This window comes from Microsporum canis, genomic scaffold (assembly GCF_000151145.1).
Source record: "Microsporum canis CBS 113480 supercont1.1 genomic scaffold, whole genome shotgun sequence".
Lineage (NCBI taxonomy): Eukaryota > Fungi > Ascomycota > Eurotiomycetes > Onygenales > Arthrodermataceae > Microsporum > Microsporum canis.
Window position 1 is genome coordinate 2,127,825 of NW_003299169.1, and position 11,770 is coordinate 2,139,594.

Genomic DNA, 11,770 nt, shown 5'->3' on the forward strand with positions numbered 1-11,770 from the left:
TTCTATCCGGACGACTTGTTGGGCGTGGGGGTATCTCGTGGGTTTGCGCTGGAGCTTGGGGCGTTGTTTGGAGAGCGGGTAGGTCGAGGAGGTATTGGCGGGGGCGCTTTTGTTGACATGTTGGTATCAAATATATTCTGTGATATAATAAAATGCTAATATAGGTAAATATTGGGAGGAGAAATGTAGAGAACGCTTCTAGATAGGTCAGTGACTGCTTCTATCCAAACGATTCCAAGAATCGGCACTGCTTCGAAGGTGTAAATGGCACAGGTCTATTTCCCCTTCAAAATCATACTCGATAGTATGAACTCCTAAGGAAATAAAAATGGAATATTTCGGTTGATTCTCTGCAGAACTCCTTCAAAACAAAGTATTGACAGGGCAGTTCAGATGTTTTGACCAGGGTGGCGAGAGTCCTGATAATGCATTGAATCAAGGATAGCAGGGAGAAACTTCAAGAAAAGAAAAGCACCCCGCTTCACTGCAAATGAGAATGCTTACCGTTGTATATGATAGTAGAAAGACGTCAAGAAAGATGGTTTCTTGAGCTATAGGCAACAATCAAACACCATGGGCTGACAGCCACCAAGCTTCATATACAAAGGTATAAATCAGGCTCTATAAGAGGTTTGGGAAAACCACAGCATAATTGCTGCCCAACGTGATGACTGATATTAGCTCTGAGCTGCGAGCTGGCAAGTTATCTTGTATGTCTGGATGTATGAAGTCCCAAGATGGCTTTTCGAGATGCTTTTTATTCTTACGTAGTAAGCTCAAGCCACATGACTTCACGCGGAGAGTCACGTGGACAACCCCAGCTTTATAGAGAAGAAAGATTAAGATGGAAGTTAGTTGAATTCTCGCAGTAGCCTACAATACAGACAGAAAGACAGAGCTATAGAAGTTACAGAGAGGCTAAGAAATAGAACATTAACTCAAGTGAAGTGCTCAGTCCCAGGTAGGCTTCCGGTCATGACATAAAGGTCCATTAAAAAAAAAGAGCATAAGCAAGCTGGTATCTATCAGTGGGTAGTAGGAATGGAAGAAAACCTGCGGCTGAGACAAATCATCACCGGTATGCAACCTCAATTTAAAATAAAAAAAAGTTGGTTGATCGTCGTGTGCGTCGTGGGAATGTGGATCGACAAGTCCGTCCTTTCTCGTCGAGGAAAGATGCTCGTTTGGCTGGCCATATACGAGGGAGAGAAAGACAGCTTTCGGTCAACAAGCCTATTCCCATTTAAACCATCATCTGCGCAACGCCTTGTCCACCAAGGGTCTTGCTTCCCGTGAATTCTTGGCCCTTAACAGCAGCGAGAGCATAGAAAATGGCAGCAAAGAGGAGAAAAACGGCAGCTGCGATCAGACTAGTGGCCTCCTTTACGAGACTAACCCATTGGATAGTGCTCATGGCAAGGTAGATAACCGCACGCATTGTGTTGGATGCAAAGCGGCGGATGAAAGCATCAAACTTCGACGATGTAGGGCAGATGCGCAGGAGCAAAGGTACCTCGATGAATAGGATAACCGGGGACGAAGCTCTATTCGTTTAAAAAGCAGTGCGTTAGCAGGCTGTAGAAGGGATCGTAGATATCATATGTCTACTTACAGACATACTATGCTGAAGGCAAGTATGACAGAGGGAACGCGAAAGAGGTTAGAAATCCCAACAGCGAAGCATATAAGCATGCAGAGAATGCCGGTCCTATGTTAACAGTATCAGGCTCCGGTTATGTGCGGGCAGTGACAGCGCAGCCAGCAGGGCCCAGCAGCCCAAACTAGGCAGAGGAGGCGATACGGGCGACTAACCATTGTCCATAGATGCCTGGTAAATGGAAGTTAGCAGCATATCCGGAGTAGGTTTGGATGTCCGTCTCTGGCAGACTTACTGAAGTTTCTAGACTTGAACTCTTCGGAGAGCGTCATTATGAGAGCTAGTGATCCTCGACAGGCTTAAAGTCTCTCTAGAGATGAGTTGTATGTATCTGGTTGGGGGAAACGGTGGTTCTCTTTAGAGCTTGAGTGCGAGGCCAGAGCTGATCTAAACGAGGAAGATAAACGACGCTAGACAGACAGAATCATCAGCTCTCGCACATTAACAAAGAAGAAAGATAGAATAAAGATAGTAGACACCTTCTAGATAGCACATGAGAGGGAAGGGGGAGAGAGTAGGCAAACTCACAGCACTGCTCCGATTTTGGCACTGAAAATAAAGCCGAAGAAAGCTAAGGCAGCTGACGCGCAGTATAAGCCACAATAACAAGGGCGTCTAAAAGAGAGCTTCAACAAATGTAGGTGCCTGCAAGCAGAGCAGTAGAATGTATTACTTATTGCCCAGCAAACAGCAGTACACCGTTCAATAGAAAAACGGTTCCCTTTTTAGTGACAAGATGGCCTCAAGAAACCCCCAAAAAAAAGGAACAAAACAACAACTTGTAGAAAGTTCAAGCCTCCGCCAAGCCACTGCTGGTTCACCAAGGGCAACAAGCCACAGTTTATGACTTACTAGACGATGCAAAGGAAAGAAGAAGCGTTTGGACGTTAGGAAGGATCTTGGGTCGGTTTTGATGGAGTATTCGAGGGCGTCCGGTTGGCTCTATTTAAGCTTGAACAACAACGTTGGAGCCTGAATATTCCCACAGAACCGCCACACAATTTGTACGTGGACGGCAATTTGACTCTCCAACGTACGCAGCGGGTTAGTCGGAGGTATGATTTATCACTTCGAGTGGCTATGCCGGTGTTAGTTAAGTCCTCTTGTCTACAAAGTAGTTATCCATGTTTCTCTGTAAAAGGTGACTATCGGAAGTAAACAGGTTCAAGTTTTCATTATCCACCGTATCCGCCAAATGGCGACTGGCCAGGAGAAATTTATCATAACGCTATATGAAATACAACAGTGACGCCCTTTTTCTTAGGACCATCTGTTGACTTTTAAAGACCTCTCTTGTTCCGATGTCGCCTAAGAGCCGTAGACAAGGCGGAAAACATCATTATAGACAAAGTAGCTTCCGGCGCCGTCAGGGAGGAGCTGGAAGCACTGGCTGTAGCTCATGGGTGTTTGTTGTTCATCGACCTGTGCAAGTAGTGAAAAGGGGTAAGTATACGGGAATATTCAGCTGGATGTGGTTGGCCTTACCAACAGAGCACCAGTGACCATGACCAATATTCCGCCATCCTGGGGTGATGGCTGACAGTCCATAGTGGCTACTTGGTGGATGACCTTCTGGAATGGCAGGCTCTGTTCACACGAAATGTTAGCGATAGGATTACCACCTATTCAACGAAGATATGCGCAACCGCCCGAATCATCAAGCCTTCTACCGTAATAGGATATACTCACAGTCAACTTCTCCAAGATGAGGGCAGCTCCTCGGATGGATGTGGTTTCGAATGTCAGCATCGACTGGTCGCGCTACATAGCCATATATCATCAGCCCCCTGTCCTCTGCGGCATCCAAAAACGAATCCAAATTCTATCAAGCTTACGTAGAGGTTTCCGAGTCCATTCCGGTTCTCGTCGAATGTCTTGTAGTAAAACTCAACGAATTGCTCTATTCCGTAGAACGCGATTGCTGTTAGGGGCCCGGCTTCACCAATGATTCATGTCTTTGGATACGGATATGGACTCCCCCTCACAGCAGCATCTTGCGGCCGGAGGATACCATCACGGTCAACGGTGGAAGTATAGACGTACTAGCAACCTGTTCGAAGTCTAGAGGAAACAATCTCATTAGCCATCGAAGATCCTGAAGAGATGGTATTCTCATTCATGTCATATATGGATCACTGGAATAGATCTCATAGCCATCCGGGGCTTGCAAAAAGAAGGGCAAAAGGAGAGCCTACCGGCCATCTTATCTGTATCCCAGCTTTGTAACTGCTCTATCTCTCTTGTATCGAACTGCTTGTCTGCGGTGTTGTGGTGGGCGCAAGAAGGGACGGAGGGGCTTTTTTTATTTATATGGTGGGGGTTTTGACCCAAAAGGAAAAACGTCTTGGCGTTCAGCTTCTTTTTTAATATTACAAGAGACGAAGCGGTTGATGCTCCACGAGATGGCAATAGTTATTATAATTTACATGCGGGAAGAAGAGGACAGGTTGATGCGTCCATAGATGCCGTTGGTAGAAACGTTCAGGATGACTGTTTGAACGCTAGCAAAGATTTATCTCTCAGCCTTCAGAGTCGGAGTCCGCAAACATGTCCTCTGCCTTGGGCCGGCGGCGTATTTGAGGCGGCGGCTGGGCCGGTTCACTAGGCTGTGGACCAGTTTCTTTGGAAGCTGGTTCTTCCTTTGAAGCTGGCGCTTGTTCCTGTTCTTTGCTGACTGATTTATCCTGGTCCGGAGGAGCGTCTTCGGCCTCTTCCAAATCGCTATCTTCCATGGGAACCCCATCGATATCGGAAAAGACCTCGTCATCCAAGTCATCTTCATGAACCGGAGCTCCATCAACGTCTAGATCCATAGGTTCGCCATCGTCCGTAGGGTTAGCGGGGTTAAACTGCTCGGTACTGCCATTGTCTTCAACAGATTTCCATTTATTTTTGCCCTTCCCACCAAACACACCTGTTTCTTTCCCTTCTTCCACACGAGCCTTTTCTTCTGCTTGCTCCTTTTCGGTGGGCGGAGGATGATCGTAGGATTTGACAAAGGCCTCGTGGCTTGCCTGTGGGAAAACACACCAGCTTTCCCACAAGTTGAGAAGGATGCCGATGCTGCGTCTCCATTTCTCAATTTTCAATCTACCCCAGCCAAGCTCTTTTTCAACACGACCTAGCTTTTCAAACGTTTTTTGCTGTTTCAGAGCATTTTCAAAAAGCTGTCGATAGCGCCACGCGTGCCGTACGCCACTTGTGGATGAGGATGAGAGGATATCTGATATGATGTAAAGGCCTACCAAGCTGGCTGATGATGTATCCAATTTCTCCCCTGCGCCTGGCTTTTTGTTTCTGTCTGTAGATTCGGTATTATTGGCATTCGCAGGCTCTTCAGCATCATCCTGGCCTAGTCCAGGTCCCGAAGCTTCATTCTCGTCCTTCTGCCGTTCAGGGTTTGCAGAGGTATAAGCAAATGGTTTATTGACGTTGGATACAATCATATCAACGACTTCATCTCCTCCTCCGCCAGCATGTTTAATAGCAAATGCAGTCACTCGCGCTACATCGCCCCGTCGAAGTTTTGAGTGCGATATAGGAAGTCTTGCTAGTAGATGCGTGAGTTTTGCCTTTTGCAAGGGGTTCAAATGGCCCATCCCATCATTAGATGCATCGTTTGAAGTCTCGGTTAATTTCTTCTCTTCCTCTCTATCCGAATCATCCTCATCGGAAGAATCATAGTCTTCATCGGAAACAAATTCATCAAGCTTGGTGGTATACTCGAATTGTAGGTTCCTTTCTGGTTCAGACCAAATAGGGCCATTCTCGAATATCACTGTAGACGATACACGGCCTCGTCCCCCACGTCTTTTCCCGGGATTTGTCAAAATATCCCATAGCTTCCAACGATACCATACTCCCCCTGTGCTCTTTGGGTTCCAGATCCAAGCCCACTTTTCCTCCTTTTGAACTTCCGGCCTACTCATCAATAAGGCCTCGAATTCCGGTCCAAACGTTAGCATATTCTCGATCGTCTTATGTATCAGCTTTAACTGGCGCAAGTCTGAAGGTGGTTTGACGTCTACCTGAAGCCCCTGGTTGCTCCTGCTCCCGTATCTAGAGTCATATGAGGATGGGGGCGCAATTCCAGAACGATGAGGCCCTCCACGCCCAAAATGGCTGGTACGAGTTATAGGGCGAGCACCAAAGGGCTGGTTAGTTAGTGAAGTTGAGCCAGGTGTGATGGGGATAGTCGAATGGATAGCCGCGGACGATAGATGGCGAGAAATCGACAGATAAAAGCCCCAGCCTAGATATTTATTTTGCAACGAGCTCACTACCGTATCCATGTCCGTGGCAGCAGTATCTTGAGCCAGCGTAACAATTGCAGACCATATTCGCTTTTCGTGTCCACCACCATGCGCCGGGGGTGGAGGAGGTAATATCTTCACGTTATCCACAACTAATATTGGTGGAATCAAAGACTTTATAACAGCCGGCGAAGTCCCCGGAGGTAGAGAAGAGACATGCAATGTAGGTTTGGCAGCTGCTTTCTCGGCTTCTTTCTTATCGGCGGTCTTATCCTCCTCTCCATCCGAGGCTTGGAATGCATTTATCGAATCGCCTGGGCGCGAGCCTTCAAATCCAAATATACCACGAGGTTTATCCCGATCTCGTTGAGAGTCTCTTAGTGAATCAAACGGTCTTTTCTTAGAAAAAGAAGCAGGCGGTCTTCCGAGAGCTTCAGAAGAATTTCGCATAGGGCCTGCGAAATGTCGTTTGGATGGGCCGCTGGTCGAGTGGCCCGTAGTTGACGCATGGTGGTGAGGATGTTGAGTAGATCGTCCACTGAAGGTATTGAAGGCGGTGGATGGGCCTGAATCATGGTCAAAGGACTTGACGAAGTCTTCGTAGACAGCTGCGGTCTCGGCCTTATCTCTCTGTCTCTTTGCTTCGGCTTCAGCTTTCTGCCGTTCAAATTGTGACCTTTTCGCAGTAGATGGCTTAGCCGATGGAGTATCGAAGATGGATTTGACTGGGGTATCGTCAGACATGATGTCTTTCTACCCAGTGCCCTGTCGGAGAGCAGCGTAGCTCTTTTAGATGGAGTCGCAGTTCTTATCATTCGCGAAGTCGAAGCTTTTGAAGCTCTGGCCGTTGAAACTACATGTATCACGTGATATCAGCCTCCCCTGACTAAAAATGTATGTAGAGAGCTCGACTAAACATGATAAAAGACCGACGGAGTAGCTTTACAATGAATTCCATTCAATAAGATTAATAGACTTGTATTATTTTATAATCCCATGCCATAGAAAATATCCCACCATTATAATCAAGACTCCAAAAGGAAGGAAAGAAACGTGAAGAAAAGAGCGCCGGGTTACTCCTAGCTTTACATGCCAACAATGAGAGTGGTCTTGCATCTTGCAGACCAAACAGGGACATCAAAATAAATAGGTTTAAGAACAATAATGCGTAACCAAATGAATCTATACACAAAAGAAGGAATGAGAGGGAAAAAGGGGAAAGAAAGAAGCAGAAAATATAAAGGTTGGCGTAACAAATACTACAATGCAATGCGTGATGCGAAGGGCGTGATGCGATGCGGTGTGAGTCTTGATGGATATGGAATTGCAAGGGGTATTAAATATGAGCGAACGTTAACTTGACCGCCAAAAAGGGCGGCGTTGAAGTGGCCAGTGTAAAAAGTAAATGGAAGTTTGTAAAACCTGCTCAAGCAGATCAAAGCAAGCGGGGATGAATGGTGTTTGAAGGAGGCAGTAGAATTTATAAGCTGCGTAAAGGTTTCGAAAGCAGGCAGACCCGTGGAATATCGTTCATCTCGTTCACTTTTTTTCTTTTGTTCTATTTTTTTTTTTAATTTTTTCTCTCTCTTTATTTCCGGAAGCTGTCGGCACCAAGTGTTGGAACCTCAACCAACCGGTCGCAAGGGACGCCTTCGTCGCGCCTTCGTTCAAAGAAATTATCACACTCTGACACAACCATGGCCCATTCTGCAAGTGCTCGACCTGCATATTTATTCATTGGACCATTGACGGGAGGCTGAATGGCAGCAGCAAACAGATTCTTTGATGCATTGTTTACCAGGGGAGCGACGGTATCGGTACCGGAGGCTTCGCTGGTTATCTGAGATTCGATCTCTTCAGCGGAGTCCGTTTCAGATCCATTGTCGGAACCGGTGCCTGAGCGTGAATGGGACCTGGAACCTGAGCTTGAGTCTGATATGTTTATAGGAGGTTTCCGGAGTGCGTGAAGGAATAGACGAGCTGGTGCAGGAAGTGAAGGCGGGTAGAGCTGTCTGTTTCTACTCGGCCATCTCTGACGATCGATCCATTCCAGACAAAATCGGAAAGTGTACGCTTGCCGCGGTGTGGTGCTTGAGCCGGGTTCAGAACGGGGGTTCGCTCCGTCTTCCTGTTGAGATTTTGTGTTTTCACTGGCGTTGCGACCTTCGTTGACGGTTGCCGTACCAGGAACCTCTGGACTAGAGCTTCCGGGTGGGGTGACTTCTCCAGGTTTGGGATTCGAATTGCCCTTAAATATAGTTCTCAGCATTTTCCAGGTTTTCTTTATTTGCGGTGATGTCGAGTCTGCCTCAGATGTTGAAACCTGTGTTTGCTTTGGAGATTCCCTGCTAGATGGACGGACTGCCACTGAAGGCGGGAGTATGTTATCCAGACACACAAACATGCTTGGGGCCGGGGGGAAATAGTCATTCCGGATAATTATAAGACGGCGGCCCGGGGCAGGGGTACAGGGGGCGGTTGATACAGGTGCTACCAGACCTTTTTCAGCTATTGACTGGTGTGCAATAAATTGATCCCAAATTTGACCCAGTCTATCGTACAGGGTTTGGTATATACGACTATGAAGGTGTTAGTAAGATAAAGGCTTGGGGGGGCTAGAACCTAGGAGGAAACTTACATATCAAGATCTGACTGTTGGGTACCGTCGTGCCGAGCTAACCTCCAGCAGATCAATCGATGATAGTATCCACGAACCATGGGGCTCCAATGGCCAAAATACCGGGTGAAGAGTTCACGGCCAAGGAGCATATCTATACATAACCGCTCCTTCCGCCTTGGATCATGGATAATCTCCGCCCAGCCGGCAAATATGAAGGCAAAAGTCCTGACTTCGGTAAGTGAATTGTTGCTCTTCAACATTTCCAGACAGACATCTAGCCAGAAGTCCCAGTCGAGTGGGTCGTGCAGATCATTCGTGCGGCAATATGGAGGTATTAATGGGATGAGTTCCTCGACAAAGTCGCATAAGGCAAAGCATGCATTGTGGTCAAACAGAGATGTCTTTCGTGCACCGAGCTTGAGTATGTTGCAGAATGATTGAACAAACAGCTGTTTGGTCAGCTGCTGCATTGAGGAGTCAGCAATAAAGTCTCGCAGTGTCATGATCAGCCTGCTCTCTGACATCAATATTAGCGAGTTAGTTTGCCTCAGAGGCAGGCTTGCAGGTGTATCTGCTCCATCTAACAGATCATCAAAAGTGGCATTCGCGGTACTGTGGAGTGCATCCGTAGGCTGTAGACCAGTGTGTTTACTGAGGGTGTTTTGTAAGACGATTAGCATCTGTGCATGTACCGGAATGAACCCGGGAACATATATCCTTTTTGACATGTCACTGATTGCAGGCAACATGTCTGTAATGAGGAGATAGAAATGCTTTAAAAAGATAAAGAAGAGGTCTGTATCACGGCCGGCCCAACGAGGCGCCCATGGACCGAACCAGTTAATTTGAGCAGCGGCAAGAGGAACCATAGTATTACGCCGTAGGGAGCGTATAAAGGATGAATGACCAGAAAATGAAAGGGTTCGCACAGCGGGGGGAAACTGGGATGATATTTCCTCTGCCATGACTCCTCTGAGGACATGATTGTGGCCAACGTCGAACTCATTTATCACATTCCGGTAAATGGTAGGTGGTATATTCCAGAGCCGGATAAGCACGCCGGCAACGTCAGGACAGAAGAAAAAGGCGTATGCGCAAGTTTTTCCACAAAAGGAGACCAAGCTTGCCGGCGTATGCCTTACGGACATTCGATCAATGGAATAGGCGATCTGGGAGAGTAGGTTTTGGTTGAAGGTGTTGCGGATGTTATGATGGATTGATTCTGCTAGAAAGTCGGATCCTGTTGACTCCAGGGAGGTATGGGATCTAGCAGCCAGGTCTACTCTCGAGGTGGAGGTAGAGGATGAGCCCGAGACGTTTGACTGGAAAGGCACTCTCCATTCCGGCCGAGTCATTATGGCGACGATTGATTCCAGGTAGACAGGCCTGTCTGTTCCTGTGATAGACTGGCCATTGCGTCCGTTTAGCAGCTCCAGTAACCCAGTCCACCACCTGTTCAGTATGTTTGTGCGCCTGTCCAGATCTTCCGGCCGGAGCCTGTGATTGGATGGATGATTCAAGATACGAGAAAGGACGGGTAGCAGTGAGGAGCGTAGAACATTGACTTTGAGGGATGTCGATTTCGAGGCAAATCTGTGATTGTTAGCATGTAAGGAGAGAAAATGTAAGGAGGGTGCGAAAAAAGAGCATTACTTTTGGTAGTCCACATCGAGTGCTCTAAAGACATGCCAGAGCTCGTCCTTCTTCTTTGGAGATTCTGGCTTTGCGCGGGTGGGCTGGGATACGGGAACCTGGGGGACTGGAGGGACATCCTGTTTACTGCTGGATAAGCTGACAGAGGCCACCAGCCGATCCCAGGACGCTCTTCGGCGTAGAGAGTGTTGTGAGGAATCCCTGTTACCCTTGGACTCCATCTGGTTTTTTCCTTTGAGAGAGATAATGCTGGCCGGTCTCCGGCCGCGTTTAGGTGTTGTCGTGCCGGTAGATTCGACAGGCGACGTTGATGTAGAGTCCGATGCTGTACTATTTGTAGTGGAGTCTATCGTCCTGACAGACAGCGTGCTCGTGCCAGAAGATCCTGCCGTTGGTGTTTTTTCTAGAGCTGTATTTGTCGATTTTGGGTCGGAAGAGGTAGAGGGCATGGAAACAGGCGAGGGTGACCGAGAGGTCTTCCATGGCTTAAGGGTCAAGTTTGCGAACGACGACTTAGAGAAGGCCTTGCGGGGACGTTCTGCAGACACTCTGGGCGCCGCGGTCACCTCGACACTCGGACTGATATTGGCAGAGGGTAAAGGGGTATCACTGTTGCTATTATTATCGGTGGTTGTGGTTTTGTTGTTTTTGTCTGTAGGTGGCTGCGTGTTGCGGACGGGGCGTCTACCAGCTTTCTCTCTTAGCGAGGCCTGCCGCAGGATACTCTTCCCGGTCTCGACGTCAATCTGCTGTGTAGGCGACTGCGCATCAGCGGCAAGCTGAGAGAGGTTCACTTCTGAGATGGTTCTCTTGATGCTAGCGGTTTCACTGTCGATGAGCAACTGGGGGATGTGGTTGTAGCTGGCTGAGCGACCAAGCTCGGAGGACCTCGACCCATCCTGAAGAGACTTTTTAACTGGCATAATCGAGAGAACGGGGATTGATCAGGAGCAACTGCTGGCGAACTAGGCCCAGAGGCCGGGAGAGGCCAGCTCTCCGTCAATGATTGAATTGTGGTGATCTAACAAAACCATGAGCAGCAGGATGGGCGGAGAGACGAAAGACAAGAAGCAGCAGAAGAAGCAGAAGAAGCGGAAATCTTCTCTAGCAGCGGGAGTCGGCGGATATGATGATGTATGAGAGAAGCGAGTGTGTGTTGTTATATTTGTATGTGTGGAAGACAAGAGTCTGGTTCAGCAAATATCAACCAAACGGCTTTTTTTTTTGCTTTTAAGGGAAACTTAGGCACGCTGGGATCGTCATCGGTGGGAAAGAAAAAGTCGATGACTTCAGAGAGAGAAGACTAGGTGTTGCTTTTGTCTGTCTGTCCGTCTGTCCGCCTGTCCGCCTGTCTGCCCGTCTATTGTGTCTGTGTATCGTGTCTATCTGTCTATCTGTCCGTCTGTCTCTCTCTCTCTGCCTTGGTTGACTCTCTTACCAAGTCACCAGGTAGTGGCGTCGGGCTTTGGCCATAGAGAGCTCAAGTGACAGGCAAGGCAGGGCATCTTCCCGCGCTGAAAGGAGCAGAAGAAGAAGGAAAAGGAGAAGGAAAAAGAGAAGATGAGCATCTCCTTCATATACTCATTA

At 47.9% G+C, this 11,770-nt stretch overlaps 5 protein-coding genes across 5 annotated transcripts in view; all 5 read right to left on the reverse strand.

Annotated features, from left to right (window-relative positions):
• MCYG_00780 (conserved hypothetical protein) overlaps positions 1 to 119 on the reverse strand; it is a gene marked incomplete at both ends in the record, with an annotated part of 2,981 nt that extends 2,862 nt beyond the window's left edge. Inside the window, one exon of the mRNA XM_002850630.1 lies at positions 16 to 119. Coding sequence (XP_002850676.1) covers positions 16 to 119 — 104 coding nt within the window. The remainder of the gene's footprint in view (positions 1 to 15) is intronic.
• A 1,124-nt stretch (positions 120 to 1,243) lies between these two features.
• Positions 1,244 to 1,929, reverse strand: MCYG_00781 (Tlg2-vesicle protein; the record flags this gene model as incomplete). Its single annotated transcript, XM_002850631.1, has 4 exons — positions 1,244 to 1,513; positions 1,621 to 1,708; positions 1,802 to 1,828; positions 1,889 to 1,929. 4 exons carry the CDS (start codon positions 1,927 to 1,929, stop codon positions 1,244 to 1,246), a joined length of 426 nt encoding a protein of 141 aa, XP_002850677.1.
• Positions 1,930 to 2,965: 1,036 nt separating this feature from the next.
• On the reverse strand, positions 2,966 to 3,859 carry MCYG_00782 (nuclear transport factor 2; the record flags this gene model as incomplete). The annotated part of the gene is made up of 6 exons (XM_002850632.1): positions 2,966 to 3,079; positions 3,143 to 3,244; positions 3,347 to 3,418; positions 3,493 to 3,557; positions 3,701 to 3,718; positions 3,853 to 3,859. The coding sequence occupies 6 exons, from the start codon at positions 3,857 to 3,859 to the stop codon at positions 2,966 to 2,968; spliced, it is 378 nt and encodes a 125-aa protein (XP_002850678.1).
• A 317-nt stretch (positions 3,860 to 4,176) lies between these two features.
• On the reverse strand, positions 4,177 to 6,654 carry MCYG_00783 (conserved hypothetical protein; the record flags this gene model as incomplete). Its single annotated transcript, XM_002850633.1, has 1 exon — positions 4,177 to 6,654. The coding sequence occupies one exon, from the start codon at positions 6,652 to 6,654 to the stop codon at positions 4,177 to 4,179; it is 2,478 nt and encodes an 825-aa protein (XP_002850679.1).
• Positions 6,655 to 7,498: 844 nt separating this feature from the next.
• MCYG_00784 (conserved hypothetical protein) lies at positions 7,499 to 11,106 on the reverse strand (the record flags this gene model as incomplete). Its single annotated transcript, XM_002850634.1, has 3 exons — positions 7,499 to 8,489; positions 8,549 to 10,123; positions 10,184 to 11,106. The coding sequence occupies 3 exons, from the start codon at positions 11,104 to 11,106 to the stop codon at positions 7,499 to 7,501; spliced, it is 3,489 nt and encodes a 1,162-aa protein (XP_002850680.1).
• Between the last annotated feature and the right edge of the window lie 664 nt (positions 11,107 to 11,770).